Below are 25,743 nucleotides of genomic sequence, written 5' to 3'. Positions count from 1 at the left end.
CTTGTGAACGTTTGGAAGCTCATTTGACTGCCCTTAATACGGTACATGACAACAGAGACTCTGAGCTTTCTGTCTGGATGCAACTACTGACCAGTACTTCCTGCTGTACATGGCTGTACTAAATCCAACGTACATGCATCAACAGTAAACATCTGTGCGATTCTAACATCATCCTTATCTGGAGCATCACCTAATACAGTCTTGTGCTTCACAAGCTGAAATGAGATGGCTTCCAGCCAGGAACTTTCTGACCGTGTTTTTGATGGAAAGGATTACTCTACTTAAGGGCAGTCTGTCTTTCTGGCTAATGGTATATGTGTCAGCAGCATTGCTCGAATTTTGGAACCAATGTTGACATGGATGTTGGCAATGTCATTTGTAAATAGCATTTGAGGCCTGCAGCAGCATCAGTCCAGCTTAGCCACCTTCAGTATGGTCTAGTGTTGCAGTGGATGACTTATCGGTTAAAAATCCAGTTTGTAGACATCTCTGTTCTAATCATACTCAATGGCTGAGTCAAAGGCTCAATCCCAAAACACCCCTTGCCCCTACCACTAAGCCCTTACCCCTCTGTTTTGTGTGGTCATGCCTAAGGGTAGGCTGTCCCAAGTCTTACTGGGATAGAAGGATGGGGTGACGTGTTAGGGCCCTCCAAACGAAGATTTTTCCAGAGGCATGAATTGTCCTTTCCTTTATAACAAGCATAACAAAAGCATTGCTATTGCAGATTTTTGCTTGACAGTTCAGCATTTTGACACCTTTCCATGTCGTTATGGGTGTGTACGGGTCAAAGTCTACATTCAAAGTCAAAGTTAACTCTGATTAACTGCTGCCAAGTGGTACTTTGCCATTATTTGCAATACAAAACTTTCTGTACATGTATATCTCTTAATTGCAACACACTTTAGAGCCCAATGCATTTCCCTCCTGCCCTGATTTCTGGTGTTTTCCCTCTGTGAGCTGACTGAAGCTGGCTGTCAGCTTCCTAATTATGCAATCTGTGGCTGGGCATAATGGGAGAGAGCAGGGTTTTGTTGGGAGAGAGTTCCGACACTCTGCCACAGCAGCGATATAACAGCTGACATTTTGGTTAGACCAGCAAAAAACAGCAGCTGAGCTCATTCAGAACGACAGTCGGGTATTTTGGTTAAGCTTCTTTCGGGGAGGCTAAATCCAAAATCTTGACTAACAGCTAGACTCCTTACAAATCATGTAGCAGTGGAGAAACTTGTGTGATGGCTTTATGTGTTATTATGCAGATATGTGAGCTAAAAGGCAGCAAAAACAATCCAGCAGGATTCTCAGGTATCATAAATTGAAATTCAGCTGTCAAGGAAATGCTGTTTTTGTCAAGTAGCCCAGCTGTGAAAGCGCATCATCTTGACTCCAAGGATTTTTCCTTCCTCTCTTATCTCTGACAGGTACAACTACTCCAAACCTGGGTGAGGGTATGTGCGTGCATGTAGCTTAGTCACTCCATTATTAATGCAGTGGTGTTTTTGTTTGCTTGTTTCGGTGCCACCCGATCCTCCCCGGGGGATGCATTTTTAATGATCCAGGAAAGGCGAGATGTGCCTTGCGGTTTTCGGGGCTGGTCAGTTGCCACACAGTGGACTTTGTCATGAACCATCGTCCAAACCCCACCTTCCCAATCTGGTCCACTGCTAATGATATCATCAGTGTGCTGCCATTTTTTATTGCAATGAAAAACTGCACGAACAGAAACGGAGCGTCTGAGTAACACAGTGTTCTCAGTGCTTGCTAAGCCGGCGCTGAGGACGGTTCAGTCTGCTGCACTGTCGCCATGTCCTTATTTGTACTGAGCCAGGAACACGGTTAAGGTGAACTGTTTGAATTTAAACTTATTGAAATGATCAAACTGATTTCTGTCCTGAGATCTGTGCCAAAGCAGAATCATTCCAGATCACACAGAGTGGTTATTATGCTGTGGAGAAATCTGAATACCGACTGTGATCCCAAACTCTGCCAAGTCATTGATGCAGCATAATGAGGTGCATAGCATAGCAAGTGGGCATCAGAGCGTCAATACTGTAACAAGCAACATGTTGTCGTTGTGTTTCTTGTGATCCCAGCCTCCCACTCACTGTATATGACCAAGACATAGAATAAAGCAGCACATTGTCTGCAGCCATTCAGTTGCACTTGTTTACTACGCTCTGCCCCCTGTTTAAAGCCGGCCCCTCACTCCCTCGCTCTCTGTGGCTCTCATGCTGTAGTTGGCCAGTGGCTTGGTTTGTTGGTGGGAGTCATGGCACCCAGAGGTATTGGGCCATAAACAGCAGACTGGAAAAAAACAAACCAGCTACAGAGACAGCAGCTGAAACAAGCTGTAAAACTGAATCTTGATTACATTACACAGAGTACATGTTAGCAGTGTATTTCTCTTGTCTGAGCAGTATGTGTGTCTGCTCTGTATGCAGAAGCTGCTTCAGTTAAAAAAAGAAATGCTGACTTGATTTTCTCAAAAGTCTGTGTCACTTCCTCAGACGAGGGGTGAGGCATGTCAAGATGACAGAGGGGTCGGCTTTGAATGGACTGTAAAATCTGTACGTTCTCACTTATCTCTATGAAGAACTGGATGTCTCTGTTTGTTTCTCTCTCTTCATACTCACTCCTTCCCCTCTCCACCTCTTTATATCTGTCAGTCTTGGTCTGCTCTCGCAAGACATGAATTAATTTCCATCATCAGCAACTGTCTCGTCCCCTCAGCATCCAGACACTTTCCTCAGCACCTGTCAGCCCTCCGGCACGGTGTTGTGTGAGTGGGCGGGGTGGCCACAGGTACAAGTAATGGAATGCAAATGTGCTGAGCTGTCGCAGCAGAGCAGACTGTGTGAGTGTGTATGTGTGTGTGTGTGTGTGTGTGTGTGTGTGTGTGTGTGTGTGTGCCAGGCTGGAGTTAATCCACTGCAGGGTTTGCTGGGCTCGTGCCACAGCAGTAGGAACATTTCTCCTGGGCTTTCCAGCCTCTTATTGCCCTGGGCAGCGTCCACTGTCTGGAAGGCGCAGGACGGGCGATGGCACTGGCAGCAACACACCAAAGGCCCTAGTTTAATACCATCAGAGGTGGTTGGCCGGGCATGGGCGCCATGCCGTGACATCTTAGGCAGGGACTCAAACAACCCTGGAGCGCATTACCCCAAGCCTTACCCGGTCCTCAGCTTCTCTCTTTTTTTATTCATTTTCTTTTCTTTATTTCTCTCTTATTGCCTGTTTCACTCTTCAATAGCCTCACTGTCTGCCACTGCCCTAACCCATGAATCATATGAGTCACTCTGTTTCTCTCTCTCTGTGGATATGCCTCCTCTGTAAACTCGAATCTTCCTTTTCATTTACTCCTCCTCCATTTTCTCATCATCTTAAAGCTTCCTGCATCTCGTCTTGTGTCCCCTCATTTGTCCCTTTTTTGTACCAGTCCACCATCTCCATCTTTTTACCTTTTCCTTGTCAAGCCTCACCCGCATGTTCTGTCGCTCCCTCTTCCTCTCTCCTCCCCTGTGGCTTAGTGGGCCCTTGGTTAATCCGCGCTCCTCTGTCCCTGAGGATGTCCAGACAGACTGACAGACATTATTTGGCTGAGCGGTTGTCATCTAGCACCACAGGCAGTGAGATGAATCTTGATTCAGGACACCAGCTTGGCATGTACATGTATGCACGCACGCTTGTGCAGACACATAAGTGCAATGAAACTTCAACCGGCTGCACACACATGCACACAAACCCTGCATGCATACTGTTATCACTCACATACTTGATGTGCATTTCTCGCATACACACTCGAGCCCCTATATACAAATATAGTGAGGGTGTGAGGCACTTGCTCTGAGTGAGAGGGCTCTGCTTTATTGAAGTCAGAAGCTGAGGGTGTCCGCAGGCATCTGCAGAGTCACAGCAGCTGCAGCAGCATCCATAAATGACAGTAAAAGTGTATTTCAGAGGAGTCAAACCAAACTCCCTCCATCCTCCCGCAAGCCCTGGAGGACAAATAGCAACAATGCCAATCTGTGGATGCCCAAGCAGAACTGCTGTCTGCACCAGTGTCTCCTTTGTGAGGGGTTTAATTACTGACAAAATAGAAAAACGTGCGTGTCTTTGGTGTCAGGGGGATCGATCAGTGTGTTGTGTGGATGAAAGCTGAGGATAAGCAGAGGAAGAGGAGAGATATTGGTTGATATAGTGAGGAGTGACAAACAGAGAAAGGAGAGGTCGCCATTATCAGACTCTACAGTGTGTGTTAGATCTCAGAGGAGGAAGTGCCTGCATGTGTACTGTATAAGACGATTGTATTTACCAGCTCTCATGTTAAGAGGATGTACAGAAGTTTTAGATTAAGCATTGAAATTAGATAGCATGACGTACTCAGCAAGCACCATTACCCCAGAGTCCATAAAACTATTTTTAACTCCATTTATGATTTTAAATCTATGCGGCCAGCCATCTGAAAATAAGGCACTTTCATGTGAATCCTAAAATCTTGACTTTTTGTTGACACAAGCTTTTTTCCATCCAAAGAAGTGCATTAAGCTTGAAAGAAAGTGCAGGCACTGTAGAGGAATATATTTACATGTAAATGGTTGTGTGTTGTGCTTAATCCCTCAAAAGCCTATTCCAATTCTATTCCAGGGGGGCACCACACGGAGAGACGGCCCATTATACTTCCATATTCAGTGGTTGTCCTTGTGCGCTGCCTCTTCAATAAAAACTGGATTTCAGTTCAGCATAATGACCGGCCTCAGCACACAGCAAGTGGACTTGAAAGTGGAAATTTGTAGTTGTTTGTCAGCTTGACGTGATGAGGATATAGATTTCACATGGTTATTAATGCAGATAAGGGTGAAGTGCTCTGACATTGCTGCTCCCAGGGATCCTTTTATTAGATTATGTGGGTCAACATATTGATATGGATCATATTAAGGTTGTGGGAGCTGTCATGATTTATTTTGTCTCTTGAGTCTGCGCCTATATGCAGTGTTGGGTTTTGTCAACTCTGTCAGGCTTTGCATCATGTTTGTTTCTCTCAAGCTGTACTCAGAGAGACAGATCACCCGAATGTCAGAAGGACACATTTTCCCTTTTACCTGTGGTGCTATTTATTGATCAAGATTGTTTTGTTGACACTTACCAAGACTTGGAGATACTGGACATAGAGACAGCAATGTCTCTTATCCACAGACCTTGTTGTGAGCAGTTTCATGTAGGAACTATTTTCTTTCTACTGAACTACACCCACCGACCGAATCAGCACCAGGGGGAAGAGTGCATCTACTCATGGACCAGAGGCTCATGCCAGTGACCACTAGAGATGTAAACATTCAGGGCTTCCCCTTCGGTTGAGCTGTAAGGTTAGCTAGCTCAGTGGTTCTAGGTACAGATGCAGTAGATGCAGTCTTCCTTTTTTGTGGTGACACAGGTCAATTATGACTCTTTCTATTAGGGGTGTAAATCACCAGCTTCATCACGATACGATATTATATCGATTTGTTTGGATGACGATACGATGTTTGCTGATATCACAAAATCTGTCACGATACGATTTTGATTCAATTCGATTCAGGAGCTTGTGATCGATATGACGCGATATCATATGCCCATCTAACACAATCATTTACATCAACTCAGAAAAACAACTAGAATATGATTTGACCATTTTATTTCTGAGCTCTGTTTGTTGTTTGAGCGGAGGCGCGCTTGCTCAGAAATGGTGACACAGACGTGCTATGTGAATTTCAAAATAAATGCGTATCTAAGATGACGATATGGATCGATGTTTTCACTTTGCATCGATATAATTGGATCGTTAATCAATGAATCGATGTATCGATGTGGATCGATGTATCGTTACACCACTACTTTCTATGATTCATTTTTGATCCATGGAGGTTTTATATTTGTAAAACTTTCCTTGAGTTAAGAAATGTGTTTCAAAAATCCATGACATCACCACAATGTAAGGTCTCTGAGCTGCGTGGGAACTGTTGGGCAGGGCCAGCGTGAGAAAGAAAAGAACCCCAAAAGTAGACCTGGAAGGTAGAAACTGGTTTTGCTGTGCGTTTCGTATCCTTGCCATTTTTCAGCTCCTCATAGTGAACCACACAACAGGCAGACATTACTGTACCATCTCACATTCTCTCTCTCTGCCTCTGCTTTTTCTTTTCTTTGTCCTTATCTCTCCTCTGTTACTTCAGGTCAAAAAGTTTTGTTTTTTTTGATGGAACAAAATCCAATTATTGTCAAAGAACAAGAAGATTATACATCCTATCTGTGAGAAGAAATGTAAAAACTTAGCTCATAATAAAAACGTAAAAAAGATTGAATCAGTTGAATCAGTTATCAGTCTGCTCTGGCTGACCTTCACATTTCAGCAAGCCCCTCTACCTTCTTTCATCCTTTGTAAGCCAGGGTAATTTTGAGCTGTGTTCTTTCCTTTGGTGCCTTAATATGTACTGAATTGACTGAACATGGCCTCCATTCTCTGGAGATATATACCGGTAGTTTCCGTTTAGAGCCAGATAACTGTCAGGTTTCTTTATCTTGTTGGTAAATGCTTTCCATTTGATGGTGCAGTCTGTCTCTCTGTTTCTCTTTCACTCCCCCTCTGCCTACCTATTCTTATTTCCCTGGTGCATGCTCTTTTATTTATCTTGTCACCCCCTCTCTCACTCACCAATGCTCTCTTGTCCATCCTTTGTCTTCTCAGTTCGTCTGTCTCACAGTTTTTGTTTTGTTTTTTTTTGGCCTTTTCTTATCTGTCTCCATCACTGCGCCTTCTCTGTCTCTTTCTTTGCTCGCCTTCTCTCATGGATCCACCCTCATCTGTCCTCATCTCTCTCTGTGACCTCTCCCTCTCTTCCCCTGGCTCCCTCTCTCTGCCTGGCCACATGCTAATGTGTTTGTAGATAGCACACAGTGACTGAGAGAGGCCATTAGAGAATGTACTTACTGCCAGTGGTAGCATCCCGTTCAGGACGTCCCGGGCAGTGCAAGTGCTGGTGTTAGCATTCGTCAGCAGTGTGTGTTTGTGCATTGGTATTTATTATGTAGCTGCGTGTGTGTGGAGTAAGGTGTGTATCTTTACAGGTTGCTTTTTGTGTGCCTATATGTATTTTTTTTTTATATTTCTTTAAGGCTGTGCACAACAGTATGTCTATGTATGGATGTGTGTGTCCATGCAAGCGTTAATAATGCAGGGCTGTTGATCACACTGAATGATTGATGACAGGGAGGTCACGGATAGCGCTCACGCAGGCTCACACAGAGGAAAGACTAAAAGCCAACCCTGGCAGCATCACGCTACATCAATGTGCCCAAGCTGTGTGTACAGCCAGCGCAATGTCTCTTCAACAGAGTGGCATGTATTTACTCACTGTAGTTTGTTGCGTCTTTAGCTTGTCGTTAAGATATTAGTCAAACCAGTGGCACATCACCTACAGCATCACCTACAGCATTAAAAACGTGTATCTAAAAGCACAAATGTCTCTACGGCATTTTTTGCCCTCATTTTCGTTATTAACTTTTCCAATCATGTTAAATGCTGACGACAGAAGCCAGCATTGGCAAACATAAATCTGGCTTTAGGCTTTAATCAATACATCTGATGTGACGTGACACCTTATTGATCTCTACTAGGGAGAGATTTCCTATTTCACCTAATTTAAAGAGGTCAGAGCCCTGAGATAGGCAGTGACTGACTCACTCAGTGACACAACAGCAAGGTGGATGTGGCAAAGCTCCTTGGGCATGCAGCATTGTGAATGACTCTGATAATTGATGTCATCGAGCTAAATATGTGATATCCCTAGCCTGATATTGTTGCTTATAGGGGACAGTGCCATGTGGCACTTGTTTCTCAAATTTTAATAATAGCAGCTGCAGTCAGTGTGGGTGTGCAGGTGTGTGTCTGACTGAGAAACGGACACCAGAGACGACACCTATATCATCATTCAAGCGTGCCTGTGCACATAAACACTTTGCATACCCTTGCACCCGTTTATTCGGCACCAGAACGCTGCACTACAGACGTGACAACAGTATGCACGTTGGAGCTCTCTCACCTCCTCCCCCTCTTCCTCAGTGCAGAGAGCAGTGGGAGCGCTTGGCCCAGGATGAGATGTGAAATGACGGCTGACTCTTGCTGCGGAGGAGAGGCTCCTATGATGACCGCACAGCTTAGTGGAGGATGGCCTTCCTATCCCCCATAACCACACTGTTTCTTTACATTTCAGTTTCCTGTTGATCAATGGGCTGATTTGTGGTTGTAGCTGTGGCTTTGTCATTTGGCCTTTATTTACCACAGTGTTGTCAGCTCTGCCGTGTAGATAAAGCATTGGTTGAGATAATAAAAGCTCGTATTTACTCTCATCCATTCATGAACTTCAAAAGTAAGCAGCATTACTCACTGTTGTCATCAAAGAATAGAATTGTCTTGCCATATTTGTAGGTACAATATGTCTTTCATAAACTTTATTAAACCTCCAGAATCATGCTGCTGAGATGGTGGAACTATTTCCATCTCTACAGTGTGAACCAACTGCTATATTTGATTTCCTGTGCCCACGTCCCTTTAACTCTTGTGCTCCCTCTCCAGGTGTTCAACACCTACTCCAACGAGGACTATGACCGTCGCAACGAAGAGGTGGATCCTGTGGCCTCCTCCGCAGAGTACGAGCTGGAGAAGAGGGTGGAGAAACTGGAGCTCTTCCCCGTGGAGCTGGAGAAAGGTGGGAAAGAAAATCTGAGAACATTGAAATGAGGAGGTGGATCCTGTCATTTATACCCAGTAGACAGAATCACCCACGTATGGGATGTCACTTTTTTTTTTTTTTTAGGTGTGATATTTCTATTTCCGTCTTTCTATCCAAGTTGTTTTTTCCATCACTTTATCTATGTCTCCATCATTTTGACTTCGGGGCTAACAAAACAAAAAAGGCTTCTTCTTTTTAAACCCCTTAAAAACACAGTTACAGCTTTTCAGCATCGTGTTTTGATGTAAAATTACACTAGAAATCTCCTCAGATCCTTTCAAAGACACTGTAGTGCACAGTTTGTCCTAATTCTCCATTATGAGCTAAAAAAAGGGGGACTTGTCTATTTCTGTTGAGGTTTTCCTGTGTTGAAATCCAACATTGCCACGGACCTGAAATAGAATGATTTTACATCACAGGGTTTCACCATCCACTCCCTGTTATGTAACCCCAACAACTTGTGAATTATTCATGCAGGATGGAGACGGACGGATGCTAGGCTTAAAGGGAATTTCCCATCCAGCGCATTTCCCTTTAACGTGAAGGCCACCATGCCTATAGTAAAAGTCTCCTCCTCTTTTCCATTAATAAATCATCAGTTTTTCCTCCTTGCGTGTATTCACCCAACCATTTTTCCATGTATCCCTCAGTCCACCTGGTGTCAGTTTATTTGGAGCCATTTGGGATTTGAGCCAAGCACATTGGAAACAGGGATTTGCCAATCCAATACTATATTCCACTGTTATTCTAAATGCGACAATAATTTGACTTTGATATGGGTCATATAAACTGCATAGTCTGTTTGGATATTCCAAATTAGGCCTTTTCCAAATGTCCTTATGTATTTTTGGGGTTTAATGAACATTCCTTGGACATGTATGCAGTGTATTTGGAATATGTGTGTCAATTGGGGGTTTTGCCGCAGTTTCCAACAACCGGCCTCTTACCTGTTTACAGTCAGCTCTGTGCGTTGTCACTGATGAACGCACACAAACCAACAAGCCAGTAGTTTGGAAAGACTGTGGGATAGAGATGCACGCTCAGGAGAAAAGCCCATATTTCTTGTCAGAAGGAGAAACACACCACACCTACTTTTAAACATTATGAAAGACCTGGGATATCAACAGGTTTTTAGATATGCACAAATATCGCAATGCCAACTTTTTCAAGAAGGTGGAATGAAAGAGGGAGGCTTTGTTCTTGGAGAAAAACTTTAGAAAAAGTTCTATGCTGATGCAAAGAAGCAAAATGGCACAAGCAGCTCCCGCCATTCCACTTTTCTACATTCTGACATCATAAACGACATGTTAGGGCATGTAAATGAAATATGCACAGCATGTCAATAGGAATTTCAGTGGAATATTAATTTCATCAGCAATGTTAACAACTCCATAGGAATATTTTTGGAACTGGAATATTTTGTGCATGTAAACAAGGGCTGCAGAAAACCACAGGCCTCACGATACCATGTTATCACGATAATTAAGTCACTATACAATGTTATTGTGATTTTAAATGTTTTGCAATATGCTGAGTATTTCTACAATGTATACTGTGATACATTGTGATTTATTAGGATTTTTTAACTACAGATTATGTCCTCAAAGGAAAACTCTGTCAACATATGTTTTGACAGTCTGTTCATCTCATTTCAATCATATTTATTGCAGCAAAATGTATTTCGTGGACTGAAAAAGCGATCGATTTTATTATTGTAGAAGGCTACCAAAAGTTTAATTCACATTTACAGTAGCTACAAATAATTCATATAATAATCGATACAGTAATACCATGCATAACGTCATGATACTATACTGTATCTATTTTTTTCCCCCACCTCTAATGTGAACATACTGATAATGGGGCCAATCTATTCAATTCACTTCTATGTTTAGCTCTGTTTAGCTCAAATGCACGTACTGCGTCACCCTTTATTTTCATTTTTTGCAGTTGTGTTGTTTTATACTGGAATTGTAATTCCTGTTGATGTTTTGAGCCAATTTGTTGCTGCATTTTAATTCTTGTTCACCTTAAAGATTTTTTGATAAATTGCAGATGCACAATTTATTTAATATTAAATTACAATTCTTTACATGTGTATCTATGTATTTATTTGTTACACGTTGTTTTACAAAGTTAGGAATGCAAAGTTTAAGTGAAGCGTGATGTTGCCTCACAGATAAAACAATGATCCCAGTCACTTCCACACAGTGAGGCTTACAGTTTGTTAATTAATCACAGATATCATTGGATCACTACTCAGTATCGGCTGATACTTGAAGCCCAGGTAGCTGTGTGATGGGTGCATCAATGGGAAATTAGGAAAGGCCCTTAAAGACACAAACATGCACACTCTAACTGTGTGTTGTGTATATTTCCAGATGAAGACGGCCTGGGGATCAGTATCATCGGGATGGGTGTCGGCGCCGACGCAGGCCTGGAGAAACTGGGCATCTTCGTCAAGACTGTCATCGAGGGCGGGGCTGCTGAGAGAGACGGCAGGTGAGATCTGCTCTCCTATTGGACATCACAGATATTACTGGGCGATAAGTGAGTCTGAAAAACACATCAAAGCAGATTAGAAGGTGTGAAAGCTCAGCGTGTACAGGAACCAAAAAATGCACTTATCACATATTGTCCAAAAATATACACAACAATTAATCAGCTATTTTGTTTCCATTTCCAAACAGCTTCTCACCCACACTCACACACACACTTACTCACACACACACAGACACACACAGTCACACAGTCACACTCTGTCCCTGTCAGATTTAGCAGCAGGGGTTCGGATTAGATCCACTGGGAGAGCTGCAGTCTGGGGCATGAAGTCTCCCACAGAACTGTATGTGTATAGGTGTGTGTGTGTGTGTGTGTGTGTGTGTGTGTGTGTGTGTGTGTGTGTGTGTGTGTGTGTGTGACAGAGGCATTAGAGTGTATTATATTTCTTGTTTCTGTGTAAGTTTGCAAAAGTTATTCTGTTGTGTAGGCTTCCATATTCAATATGTCTCTATCTGTGTCCCTCGATGATGTGTGTGTGTTGCTGTTGTTGCAAGGAAGAAACTGTGTGTGTATTTGTGCATTAAGAGCGTGAACAGTGCAGAGTAAGCACTCAGCCTGCGATAGAGGAAGAGATGACAGCTTCCCAGCAGGCTAGCTGTGGTTTTCTGCCTCTAAACCGGCAGCTTCTACCTATTAGTGTGCCTGTGTGGCTCAGGTTCCCCATAAACAGATTAAAAGACAGATAGGCACTTCCATTCCATGCAGTATAAGAGCTGTAAGCACCGTAAGCTCCCGATACACACTGGGAACCCAAGTGCACTGGGGTTGTTTGCGGTAGGTGTGTTTCCTTCGGGGATTAATTCTTTCTTTTATACCACAGCCAGGGCTGCCACATTCAGGAACACATGAGAGCGAGATTAGTTAAAATGTAGCAGGCAGAGAGACGGGAGAGAGGAGTACAAGTGAGGAAAAGAAACGGCTTGTTCAAAAGTGAGAAAAGATGACAGTTTCACCGACTCCAAAAAGTCTCATTCCCGTCAGTGACTGGGAGAAGTATGAAAAGTTGAAAAGATCAGAGGAAGGCTGCGCTAAAGCTCAAGTTCAATTCAGTTCTGAGCCTGTGGATTTGATCCTTTTTCTCATTCATTTAAACTGAACAAAGCTTTGAGTATCACTGCTCCTCAGCTCTCCACAATCTGTCCAAGGTGTTTGCCTTTTTGTTAGTAATTCTCACACACTTAAAAGAGTGAAACTATGCTTGCTTAAATTTCTTCAGCCACGCTAGCTGCACAGCGATGTCGGTCTGTCCGCATCGGTCTTTTACTTTTATGCAGACTACCATAATTCTCGCACAATGACATTCATACAGGGGTGTCCTGCTGGCCCAGTGGTTAAGACGATATGATATAAATGCAGAAAATATTTTGAATAGAAGATTTATCTTAAAGGAACAGTTCACCCCAAAAATCATAAATACATATTTCCCCTCTTAGCTGTAGTGCTGTTTGTCAGTCTAGGTTGTTTTGGTGTGAGTTGCCGAGTGTTGGAGATGTCGGCCGTAGAGATGTCTGCCTTCTCTTGGGTGTAATGGAACAATCACCTGCGTATCACCACTCAGAAGGAGGCGTGTATCTACTCATGGGTGAGAGACTCGTGCCCGTGACAGCGTAAGGTGTAAACATTAATGGCGTCCTCCTTGGCTGAGCTGTAACGTTAGCTAGCTCAGTGGTGCTAGGTGAGCTAGTAGTAGATGCACTCTTCCTTCTGCAGTGTGATACGGTTGGGGGAGAGAAAATAGTTCCTACATGAAACTGCTCTCAACAAGATCTGTGCTTACTGTGCAACGCTCCATTTACAGCTGTGCCACTTTCAGCTTAGATCCCATTTGCTGCTGACCTTTCCAAAAACAGAGCAGGCGATGGAGGAGAAATACTTCCTCTTTACGTCTGTATAAAAATATCTTGATAGTGTAGGTCAGTTTAATGTAGTGTGTGAACATTACATAACAGAATCATCCTTTACTGTGAGTCTGCAGCTCTGCCTGTGTCCCCATGATGGATTTCACAATAAACCCTGATCACAATATGAGAGCAATAAACCAAAGACTCGAGATATTAGTAATAAATACTGGATAACTTGTGCACATTCATTCGCCCCATAAGTGCTATCTCAGTCTCACACACACTCAGGGGAGGAGTCACTGGCCACAATGTAATTTCCTTCCATCATTACCCATTGCAGCTATAGGGCTCTGTCTCTGTCTCGCTGAGTTGGACTTAATGGTCTGACACACACACGCACTCACACACAAACACACACTCTCAGGGGCAGACAGATAGATGAGCTTGGCTGTGGCTCACTGTATTGTCTGGTGCAGATGACCCTAGGTGTGTGTGCACTGGGGTGAGATGGAGGTTATGAGATGAAGGTGTGTGTGTGTCTGTGTTTTGGTTTATTCGTATGAATCTTCCTCTGCTGTCAGTTAGTTTCATTTCCTCCTGCCGCCTTTGCTCAGCAGCTGTATGTCAAACAGCCTTGACCACCTAAAGCCAAATTGAGACATTAGATGGCGTGAAGGTCAGATAAGTGTCTGAGCCGCTGACTGGCACACAACCAGCCCGCTCTCTGTCTACCTGTCAGGCTCTATGCATCCATACGACAGCTCTAGTTGATGTGTTTGGTGTCACGGTCATATTAAATGCTGGATGTTGTGACAGACTGCGAAAGGAGCCGAGAGGACAGTGGTTACTGCAGTTGTTGATGCAGCTATCAGAGGACATTGCTTGATTTAGATCTTGACTTTGTGGGAAAGTAAAAAAAAAAAAAAAAAAAATCAACTGCAATTTGCAGAAGCTTTGCAGGAAGGAGATGGCGCAGGGTTAACCCATTCTAGGGACTGAAAGAAAGGATATCTTAGTTTCTGCTGCACTAACTGTGACCACTCCTAATTAATCTCTCCTATGTGTCCCTCACGTTCACTTCAGTACTCTTATACAATGGCCGAAAATAGACTTGTGTGCAATTGTTTTTTACGCCTCGAGATAACAATGCTTGTCTTCTTGCGATGATCTCAAGAAAGCAAAAGGCTGATAACGAGGAGTAAACAAAAACTAATTCAAGCCTTCAGGTTCACTGTCATGACCGTCCAGGGGGGATTCTCCTTAAAGCTACTCTTAGCTTTCTTGCATTTCACACAGCACTCCTCCTGCAACTCCACCTCCCTCCAAAGGCCTACTCCCCCCTCCTCCATTACGTCCTCATTACGTCTACGATAGACATAGGTGTTGGCAAGGTAACGCTGGATACACGGAAGAGGAGAGCGAGTGTAACGTTACAACCAAGACAGTCAAACGCAACCCTGGAGTTTTAAAACTCAACTGGAGTCAGTGATGACTGATGAGTTTTAGAATAAGGTTACAGTGCTAACGTTAGATAGTAGCGTTAACGTTACTACTAAGTGGAAACACACTAGGAAGATAACGTTAATGTTTCAGAGGCTACGCTACAGTAGGCTAACATTAGCCATTAGCAACTGGATGCTGTGTTGTCATATAACGTTATAGCCTATGTTACACTAGAGGCAAACTAAAAAATACCTGTCCAGCAGAAGCTCTGCAACCATCTCGTCCCTTTTTAGCTCAGGATGAAGCTGCATCAGTCTTCGCCATTGCCCGCAAAGCAAAGCGGTTACGTCAGTCGGAGGCCTTCACGTGGGGAAGACAGACAGGACGCTCGGCCAATCACTGCATTCAGTCCGAATGCAATGATTGGTTGGAGTTTTCTTAGAACCATATGGGAATGGTACAATTATGAGTTTTTATCTCTGGTGGAATTCACTTACATTTTAGTGTGCCATCAGCTTATTAATAGCATTTTAACCTAAACAAAGAAAAGCGTAACATTTCCAGAAAGGTAAGCATCGCTTTAAATGAAGAGAGCTGATTTGACAGAAAGACACAAGGCTGCAGTTAATCGAAATATAATCAAAATTGCAATATGGCCAGGTGCACTATCCAAATCACAAGAGCTGCAATTTTTTGATGAAGGTAAAATGTGTTACAACATACCATTGTAAATGAAGCATTGTGGTGCAACAGTGATGCCCTGACCTACAAATATTACTCCAGATGTAAGAGAACATATAAAAATTACCATTCCCTTTTAAAATCCTGACTCAAAACGCAATATCTGTCAAAATTATAGATATAGACCTTGACTGAAGTTAATCGTTAATGAGAGAAAATGATTTTTTGTTTTGTCATAATAATTGAACGAAATGAAGAAAAATTGAATTTAGAGTCAGGTTGGTGGCAACATGGTGCTCAGATACCAGCATTCATAAACATTCGCACCAAATACTGTAAAGTCAGCTTGTCTGAATGCACCCTGATTATATTTAGAAATGGTGCGTGAGGCAGGATTTGTGTGTCTAGAGGTTCAGGGTAAATGGAAGCCGTAATGGTGCGTGCTAAGTGATCTCTGCAGAACTGGATGCAACTCTCATGAAACAGTAACTCATTATCCTCTCACTTATCCTGAGTGTGATCACTCTCCAGTCTCCAGAGTAGTTGTGCTGGTTTGATTGGACCATTATATATCATATAAATGTGATAACTGGACAAGATTAAAGTGTTTTTGAGTTGTCTGTGTTCGTAGGTATTGAGGGGACTGGTATGTCAGACATATGGTGTTTGCATGCTGTTATTACTTGGACCAAATAGGAGAAGAATCTCTACAGTGGAGACCTAACTGGTTTGTTGTAGAAGAATATAATGTATGTGTTGATATATTGGAACAATATGGTATTTTGTTGAAAAACAACGAGAGACATTTTTTGTTTTATTCATGTCAAAGAAATTATTCAAAGCACAGATTCAGAATTCTTCTTAGTCTGGTTTTTATGCAGATTTCCAAGTGGTTTACATTGAATATTTAACAAGGACGTCTCTTTTAAGTGATTTGTTCACTATTCCCCCACCACGAAAAGTGGATCATCGGGAGTTTCATTTTGGATCAAGAACTTAGCTGACCTCTCATCGTATCCAGAGCAGAGCAGAAATTCCGGCTGTGTTTTGGCTCAGGGCGAAAGGCTAGCTGGCCTCTGTGTCCTCGTTAGCCCTCCTAGTTTGTTTTGAGCTTCATCTCTTCTGTCTCTTGGGTAGACAATAGTCTGGAGCTATTGCAGTGGAAATTTGTGACCGCGAGAAAGTCTGGCACGATTGCAATTTTGAAAATAATGTGAAAATACATGATAGGCCAGTTTGTTTGTCCCCTTTTTTCCTTTTGTCGTAGTTTTGCTGCATCAGTCATGATGTAATTTTCCTGGGTCTTTGTAGATGAGTCAGGGACATTGTGTGTGGGCTAAATCAGGATCAGCCGTGTTTCAGCTGACATGCACACACAGATCGTGAACACAGAGTGACACATGACGTAGAATTGTTGCACAAAGTGTTGAATGATGCTGTCATCTGTGTGTGTATCAGGATCAAGGTGAATGACCAGATCGTGGAGGTGGATGGGACCAGTCTGGTGGGCGTCACCCAGAGCTTTGCTGCCTCTGTCCTCAGGAACACATCAGGGGTGGTCAGGTATGGCTCGAACACACACACACACTTAAACCAAGGCTAATCACAGCAAATAATTAATCCCATTAGTGGTCTTATGATCCTGTGTTTTCTTAAAGGGACAGTTCACCCTAAAATCAAAAATACATATTAATCCTCTTAAAGTGCTATTTGTTGGTGAAGATTCTCAGTCATCCAGGTCATGATAATCGTAAGTGCTAATATCGTAGGCAACTGGACTTGTTTGCGTTTCTTGGATTAAACTGCTATTTATCAATCTGGAGATGTCTGCCTTTTCTTGAATAGAATTGAACTAGATGGCACTCGGCTTGTGATTCCCCTTTTCCACCAACATCTCCAGGAACTTTAATTACCAGGAGTTTATTTACCTGGGTAAAAGAATTCCTGGTAATATGTGTGGTTTGCGTTTCCGCCGCACCTCAAAGTTCCGGAAAATGTATTCAAATTAGCGTGACGACGTAGACGATACGGCATGTGCCCTATCTTCAGCTCCACGAGCTTATTGGCTGGTACCATGGTAACATTAGCGCTGGTAGAGAGAGGAGTGGCTGTTTGTCTCAGCCAGTAACTAAGTTTAAAAGTATTTTAAGTGTCAAGCTTAGTTAGTTTACATACAGACAACTGTCATTTGAGCTTACAAGTAACAATTCACTATCAGCTGAACTAGCATTTTGTCCTTGTGTAAGACATAACATTAGTGTCAGTGGATGAGAGACTGTGGACAGAGCATATTGAATAGCCCTGTCTACATGTTTACATGTTAATGCTTACTAAACACATGTATTGATAAAGTATTGGCTTCTTACTCGCTAAGGCTTAATGTCACTTACAGTAATGAGTCTAGCTGCCGTCAGCTCGAGTTATTTTCGAGTTATCTTCACTTCGTTTCCACCACGGCCGCTCAGCTGTTCACCGGTTACCGTGTCGTGTAGGCGTGTGTGAGTGGGTGTGGGTGTGTGGATGTGTGTATGTGGAGGAGTTCAGCGCCGGCACAAAAGAACCAATACCGTTGGCGCTTATCAGTACTACAGTATTTAATAATTTAGCTCTGGGGCTAATTTAGTACTGGGTTTTGGTACCCATCCTTAATCAAAACACAAACAAAGTGAAGCTTGTAGAAATGAAATAAAGTTTTCAGCGGCTGCCTGTGCCAGGAATTGCGGAATGCGCAAATGTGTGTTCCACCAATCAGCGTTCTTCAGCACACAGCCTCGCCCCTCAAGAATTCTGGGTAATCTGAAAAGTCCTACCCCCCTACTAGGTACTCTTTTTCAGATAAAGTTTGGGGTTGAGGGAAAGTTTTTTACCCGGGTAATTTTGGTGGAGACGCGCCGAGGCTTTTCAAAATCACGGGTAAATGATAAAGGTTCCTGTGGTGGAAAAGGGGCTATTAATGGCGTCATCCTCGGCTGAGCTGTAACGTTAGCTAGTTCCGAGCTGCTAGGTGAGCTCGCAGTAGTTCCATTATATTTGAGAGAAGGCAGACATCTATACAGCGGACCAAAACAATCTAGACTGATAAAAAGCACTACAGGTAAGAGGAAAAATATTAACTGTCCCTTTAAAGTACTTAAACAATACTGCTACTTAGTTAAAAAACTTTAAACATGGAGTAACATCAGGAGTGATGTCAGTGACTCCATTACTATTAAAAGAGTAAAATTTAATTCAAGAAATCAATCAGAACAGGGTCCATTACATTGAACACAAGTTAAATGATGGTTCTGCAACATCAGTTTAATCTTGAATATAAAATTAGTTGTTAAGATTTAGTGCTTGTTTATATTTATTTTTTAATTTTATTAGTTTTTTTTATTGCATACACACATAAGATTTGTACGTTTTCACTTGCTGATGAGGATCTTTGGATTACCATAAGATTATAGAAGTGTGTCAAGCAGCTATCAGCCCCAAGAAGCAGACGTACCTTCGTACAGCATCAGACATAATTACTAACAAACCGAAGCCTCTTAAAAATTCCTTTTAAATACAGCAATGGTGAGTGAGGACAGCCTTCACTTTTCACTACCCCTGCATGGTACGACTCTGGATGCTGCTCGTCCTGCTGTCATGGTGCAGAAGCTGCAAAAACAGCCGCTTAAGCAGCCATGCTCGGTGAGATTTTGTTTGGCAGGCCCCTCTGCGCCATTACCATATCTGAGATAGTTGAAGATGTGGGAACACAATATGTGACAAAAGTCTGGTACGTTTGACAGTCGAGCGGTTTCTGGCAGGGGTCCGCTTAGAGCAGTGGGGAGCAGACAGCACACACACACACACACACAGCATGGCAGGAAGGCTTTGATTTGGAAAGCCAGTGCTGTCCTTGGCAGTGTTGTTAGCCTGCCATCTTTCGCTTTCAATCGGTTCTTGTGGCGTGGTATGTTTTACTGTTGTCCTTTCTATTTCTGTTTACCATCATCTGCTGTGTTGAGTATTTCTTGTCATCCTTTCTTACTCCTCTTTTTACTCTCTCATCTTTTATGCTGTTTTCACCTCTTTGCATTCTCAGGAGATCGTTTACTAAATCAAGCTTCAGTATGTCTAAATGAATTGTACCACCTACCCATACATCCATCCATACACACACATCGCACATGGACAGCCGTTATATTTCTGGTAAATGATCCAAAAGCATCACTGCGGTTTCCAGCCCCTCTGGTCACTGTGTTCCCTCTGGGAGTTGTGGAAAGATAGATGCGTGTGTGGAGAGTACAGTTCCCGGGGAAAAGCTGGTAGCTGAACAAAGACATGTCAAACAGTATCAGAACAGACTGTCGACAGAAAAGATGCTGTTTGCTGAACTAATATTGACAATGGGGGTTTTCCACATACCAGGATGTGGCACTATAGATGAGGCAACCTTGAAAAGATCCATCTATCACCTGTCCATCCATCTAGCAAGTATGAATAGTTTAAAGTGAGCAGTGCAGAAAGCTTTATAGTCCCATATGCCTTTTGATTAAAAAGCTTATAGACTTATAATGAATTACTCAAAAAACAGAGGACATGTTAAGATTTCTGATCTTATACCGTATGGAGAATACACCACTGTGACAATCTTACAGCGAATTGTGATGATAATTACACCCACTTTTATTTCTCATCATATCATCAGACCTATTTTCAATCTTCTCTCCCTCTCTGCTCTCTCACTATTTCAGTCTTCCTCCATCATGTCTCACCCACTCACTCCTCCTCCTCGGTAAATCCTTCTCTCGCTGTCTGATCACCAGAGGTTTTATGGCCAACTGTCCTAGATTTGCCATTTTAGCTATATTTAACCCTGACTTCCAGCAGCTTGTCCTCCAGGTTGAAGTCAGAAGTTCCCCCCAGTGTGAGAGTGTAAAACACAGCTTTAAAGGCCCTGTCATATAGATCACCTGTAGGGAAACACAAGAGAAATATGCACTTGTTAAGATGGTATGAAAAATAGACTGCATGGGTTTGTCACACATATGGAAGACACTGCTAAATTTGGATCTGAATTTAGTTTACATGGTTTAATGCATCTTTGTTGGCTATAGGTACTTAGACTAATTGTGTGAGTGATAATAACATAATAGGGAGCAACAATACGTCAATCTAAATCGATCGAGTGAAACATCGGTATCGTCACCTATAAGATATGCTTTTATTTTGAAATTTGCATGGCACATCTGTCACCATATCCGCCCACGCACATCTCTTTTCTAAACATTCAAACAGCGCTGGCCGCCTAGCGCCCAGCAGACAGTGGCAGGCAGCCAAGAAAAAGAGAAAGAGGATATTCACTGATATCGTCCCATGTTGATCTCAGGACCCTGAATTGAACTGAATCAAAATTGTATCGTGGCAGTGATGCGTGCAAATGTAATATCTTACAAAGAATCAATGTTTTGTATCATGATAAAACTTTGATTTACACCCCCATAACATAGTAATCTAGTAATCCTAAAAGGCCAAGCACTGTTACATTTTGCGACACGAATATGCATTTAATTTAATTATATGCCAGAAAAATCCAACCAAAAATTACTGTAATTGATTCTTCTAAATAAGAATTTCCCAGAACCTGCTTGTTCCTTTGTGTCGCAGAGCTCCACTGTTGTCCAAAACCACAAGCACATAAATGAGATGTCATTTATTCAGAGTCATGCAAATACAGCATCCTACTCCTGTAAATTCTGACTAGTGCACCAAATGCATATTAGTACGCAACTGAAAATAGTCCCCAGCAAATGCACTACTTACTCTTTATTTACTAAAAACAGTGCCCGGCTGTTTTAGGAATCTACTAAGTCTTTTTTTACGTCTCTGTGGCAGCAACAGCCATGGCTGGAGATATTATGTCTTAGGGTTGTCCAACAGTAATTCTAGTTTGAAAAATGAAACTATATATTAACAGGATTTTTTTTTTTTTTTTTACATCTCAAATGCAACAAATGGGGCTGAGTGCCACAGACCGGAGTCATAAATGATGACAGAAGGACTTTGGGATTTGTCAAAAAATATAAAAAGAAATACAGAATAAAACCATCATCATACTGTAATTTATTTTATATTTATTTTATTTATTTAGCCTTTATTTGACCAGGAAGTCCCATTAAGGTTGAAAATGTTCTCTTTTACAGGAGAGACCTGGCTGGGGTAGCAGACAATCAAAACACATTTACGTGCAACAACATATAAAACAAAAATCCACAATTAAACTAACAACTATTCAAACATAGTGGCCTCTCAAGAAAAACAAGCCAGGTCTCCATCACCACATTCTTTATAATGCCCTTAAATTCATTGATGGATATAAGTATTATTAATTTTAGATCTTTCTGAAGATTGTTTCTTGTCCACGGCGCAGAGTAGGAAAATGCAGTTTTCCCCAGATCTGTTAAAACCCGGGGAACATTAAAAAGCAACCACTTGGAGGAGCGTAGCTGGTAACTACCAGAGCTGACACACAGAAGGGAGCAAAGATAAGTCGAAAGTTTGCCCAATATTGCTTTATAGATATGAGTATACCAGTGCTGTTGTCGGTGAGTGGTCAGTGACATCCAACCCACCAAATCATAAAGAATGCAGGGATTAGTAAGTGATTTTGCGCTTATAATAAAACTTAGAGATGCATGGTACAACCATGAGATGTTTAAATATATTAATGGACTATGGTAAACTTCCCTCTTTCTTTCCAGCGCCCAGATCTCCCTGCTTCTCTCACAGATCAGACCAGCTGACACGGTTCGCATCATGTGACAACTTTAAACCAAGATTTTGTTGCTCTATTGCCTATTTTTTGCCTATCTTGTATTTGAAAACATATTTTAGTGCACTTTTTGATTGAATTAGTAAAATTTCTGAACAGGAAACAGGTGCCATAAAAGAAAGTATTGCTGATAAAATTTTAACCAAATTGCTTTTACTGCATTGCTGAATTCTTGCCTAAAATGTTTTCAGAAGCATATTTTAGCTTATTGTTTGACTATAATTCAAAAACATTTGTTATTAGCTGGCTGACATATTTTTCCCTGTGTCAAAACGCATCACGTCATTAAACCAATACGAGTGTTTACTGGTCCAGTGCGGTGCGGGGTATTCTGATGATTGTAGATTTTCTATCTCTTAAGAAAAAGGAAAAGACCAGCAGTGATAATACTTCTTTAACTATCATAACAACCTACAGAAAGATTAACAAAAGAGAAAATCTCTTCGTGTCATATCTGATATGTGTGAACCTGCACTGACACCCTTAAATTCCTGTCAGTCCAGTGCTATCTAATGGGGAAGACTCATATTCTGTTCTCCCAGCATTACTTCGGTCTTCTTTCCTTCCTGCATCCGGGCCTCCTTTTTCACCCATCCCTTCAACTTCCTGCATCAAACTGTACGTTAAACAAGAGCCATGTCTGTATTGATTGGAGTAAATGAGATCAATAGTGAAGGTTTTGGCAGTTGAGCTGAAGCAGCGCTGTGTGTGGCAGCCCCAGAGCAGTGGGAGGTAAGGAGGAACCAAGACAGGCTCCCCATGCGTGAGGAGAAAGGCTGTTTCCAGGTCAGCTGCTCCTCAGACCTCCCTGCTGTCCAAAGGCTTGTTCCAGTACAGTACTTAGCTTAGCCACTCTCCCTTTCCCTTTTTCTTTTTTTTTTTTTTTTTTAACTTTCTATCTCTGTCCTGCCCTTCAGTTGTTCCTTCACATGTAGATCAAATACGCCTCTCCGCTGAAGCGTAAGGCCTTTTCTACATCGCCTTTAGAAATATATGAAAGAGCTCTGGGGAGCTGAATTCACTTGATTAGGCCCTGTCTCGAATCCACTCTCTCTCTCTCCTTCTGTCTGTTTCTCTCCCTCACTGTAACACACTTATCTAACACACTTATATGTACATGTACAGTAGATAGGAACCCTTAACACACACAAACACAGTTACAGGGTCTCTGCTGGGTTAACAGTAATAATGGAGGTAAGAGTAAATCATTTATTTATGGTTATGTAAACTATTTGCTCTTCAATCTAAGATGACTATATCCTTCTTTGCCCCATCATACGACAAATATAACACACACACAATTTATCAGGGAGGCAGGTTATATTTGGGACAAACTTTTGTGCCTCACACCGACAACAGTTGTGGCCGGAAGCACCCATCAGCTTTGTCTGACAACAAGGTAGCTTTCATTAGCTTTGTTAATAATCTCCTACATTCACATGCAGATACCTGCGTATAAAGGTCAGCTGAAATGACTGGCGCTCAGCGGAGGAAGTCTTAGCCCTGATACACACTAGCTACTCCAGATCAAACCTCACACCCCAGAGGTTTTAGCATCATCAAATGATAGCCGATGGGTTCTGAGATTGCATGTCTTATCTCAGGAACAGAAAGGGAGACATTCGGTCTGACACTAAAGTGGTGACACTAATCCTGAGTGTCCACCTTGAAACTGTACTGATTGTATTGATCCTCTGTGCAGAAGATGTGTGTGAGGAATGCACGTTACAGCTTCTTTGCAGCATTGTGGCTACATATGAGTCTGAACAGGCGTGAATGTAAACTATAACTTGACTGGTTGGCAGAGGCATACAACTGCATTTGTGCTCTTTCTCCTTTTCTTCTCACTTTGTCTACATGTTAATGTGATATGTGTTGTTGGTAGGCCCCATGTGTGACTGCTGTAGCTAGTCGTCAGTAGCTCGGAGGCACAGCCTGTGGCTTTCTCCATTTAGTTCACCGCCAGGCTAATAACAGGCTGCCTGGCTGAGCTGACTGTCTTCTCATATTATTATGTGTGTCCCGTCTCCCCGCCCTGCCCTGATACGTCAGCAGATATCGCTGTCATTGCTTTGTGGCTGTGGGCCTCTGCTGCCCTCACACAGTGACTGCTGTGGTCAGTTCACTGTATAAATACACACCACGAGAAAAAGACACAAGAAATTGGAGCAGGAATTCAGTAAATATGCTTATATGTGCCTTTAAAAGGAAATACCATCAGGTGTAATGTGCAGTGACTCTGCATGTCTTCAAAAAATCATGTTGATAAAAATAAAGTTGTTATCTGTCATATTTTTAAACTCATATATGACATTATAAGATTAATCGTTGCCTTAAACAAATGGGAGATCCTTTAGAATTTGTGATATTTTTTATACTAGCATTCATCAGAGACTACATTTCCCATAAGTCCATTCACTTCCTATTTTAACCCTTTACTATAGAGGCAATTTTTTGGGGGGAAAAAGGAGGAGCTATTGACACTAGAATGCAGCCTAAAGACATGTAATTAATATTTTCCACAACTATACTTACAACATTATTGGTTATTCATGTAAATGTAGTTTTTGTTGTGTAATCACAGGCTAGCCAGCTCTGTGTGTCTGTTGACAGGACTGTCTATAACAGGGCGTGTCGTTGCAGGTTTGTGATTGGCCGAGAGCGTCCGGGTCAGCAGAGTGAGGTGGCCACGCTCATCCAGCAGACCCTGGAGCAAGAGAGGAGGCAGAGAGAGCTGTTGGAGCAGCAGTATGCCCACTATGACGCTGATGATGACGAGGTAATGACCACACACAACCCTGGCCACTATACAAGTCGCTACAGCCCTGATTATGCACACAAACATAAGAGATTATGTATGCTAGAGTGTGAATGTTAAAATATATCCAGTGTGCACACAGGGTAAGCAGCCCTCTTTAGTAAAAGCAACATTATCTCATATAAATAAAGCTCATTATATCTACATTTGTTTGAAGTTCATCCGCTGTCAGTACACAGCTCTTACACATGACTCTATATGAGAAAATTAAGGCTTCTAGTTGTCACTTAATGTAAATCAGCTCTCTTGTCATGACAGCTGACTTGAAGTTTTAGCTTATTAACTCCATAAAACTGACTGACAGTGGGCTTTGATGCTGGCACACAAAACGCTCTTCTCTTGCAGACACACACACACTAAGAGGATGCCATGTGAGCTTCAGTCCTAGAAAGCATCACTCAGCGTTTCCCCCTCTCCGTTGCTTACTCACAGCACGTTTAATCCACCCGACACTGAGCTCATGGCCTTGCAACTCATGCTATGTGCGTATGTGTGTGCCCTGGAGACACACGTGCGTGTAGACACACTCACACTGTATATACACATGTAATCACACACTAAAGGAGCATAAATCAATGCATAGTGCACCCTGGCTTACACACAGGAACAGCTGCACTCATGCGTGGATTTACATGCAGACACACACACTCACTGGAGCATTTCTTTCCTCCTCTTTCGCTGTCTTCATCAGTGTTGTTTGAAGTATTTCATTTCCTGGTGGACTGAGAGCCGTCATGCATAAGAAACTCCTCACCAGGCCCCCAGAAGCTGATTCCAGTGCTCCCATAATCACAGCCTCATACACATGTAACACTGTCAGCTCCTATTAAAGCT

General features: G+C 42.4%; 1 protein-coding gene across 5 annotated transcripts in view; it reads left to right on the top strand.

The window, feature by feature from the left end:
* ppp1r9a (protein phosphatase 1, regulatory subunit 9A) overlaps positions 1-25,743 on the top strand; it is a 69,391-nt gene that overhangs the window by 15,007 nt on the left and 28,641 nt on the right. For all 5 annotated transcript variants that reach the window (XM_049603291.1, XM_049603294.1, XM_049603293.1 and 2 more), the window contains exons 3-6: positions 8,606-8,738; positions 11,144-11,264; positions 16,748-16,852; positions 24,735-24,870. In XM_049603291.1, coding sequence (XP_049459248.1) covers positions 8,606-8,738; positions 11,144-11,264; positions 16,748-16,852; positions 24,735-24,870 — 495 coding nt within the window. The remainder of the gene's footprint in view (positions 1-8,605; positions 8,739-11,143; positions 11,265-16,747; positions 16,853-24,734; positions 24,871-25,743) is intronic.

This window comes from Epinephelus fuscoguttatus, linkage group LG17, assembly GCF_011397635.1.
Source record: "Epinephelus fuscoguttatus linkage group LG17, E.fuscoguttatus.final_Chr_v1".
NCBI lineage: Eukaryota > Metazoa > Chordata > Actinopteri > Perciformes > Serranidae > Epinephelus > Epinephelus fuscoguttatus.
Note: the sequence above shows the minus strand (reverse complement) of the source record. Positions and strands in the feature narration are given on the sequence as shown.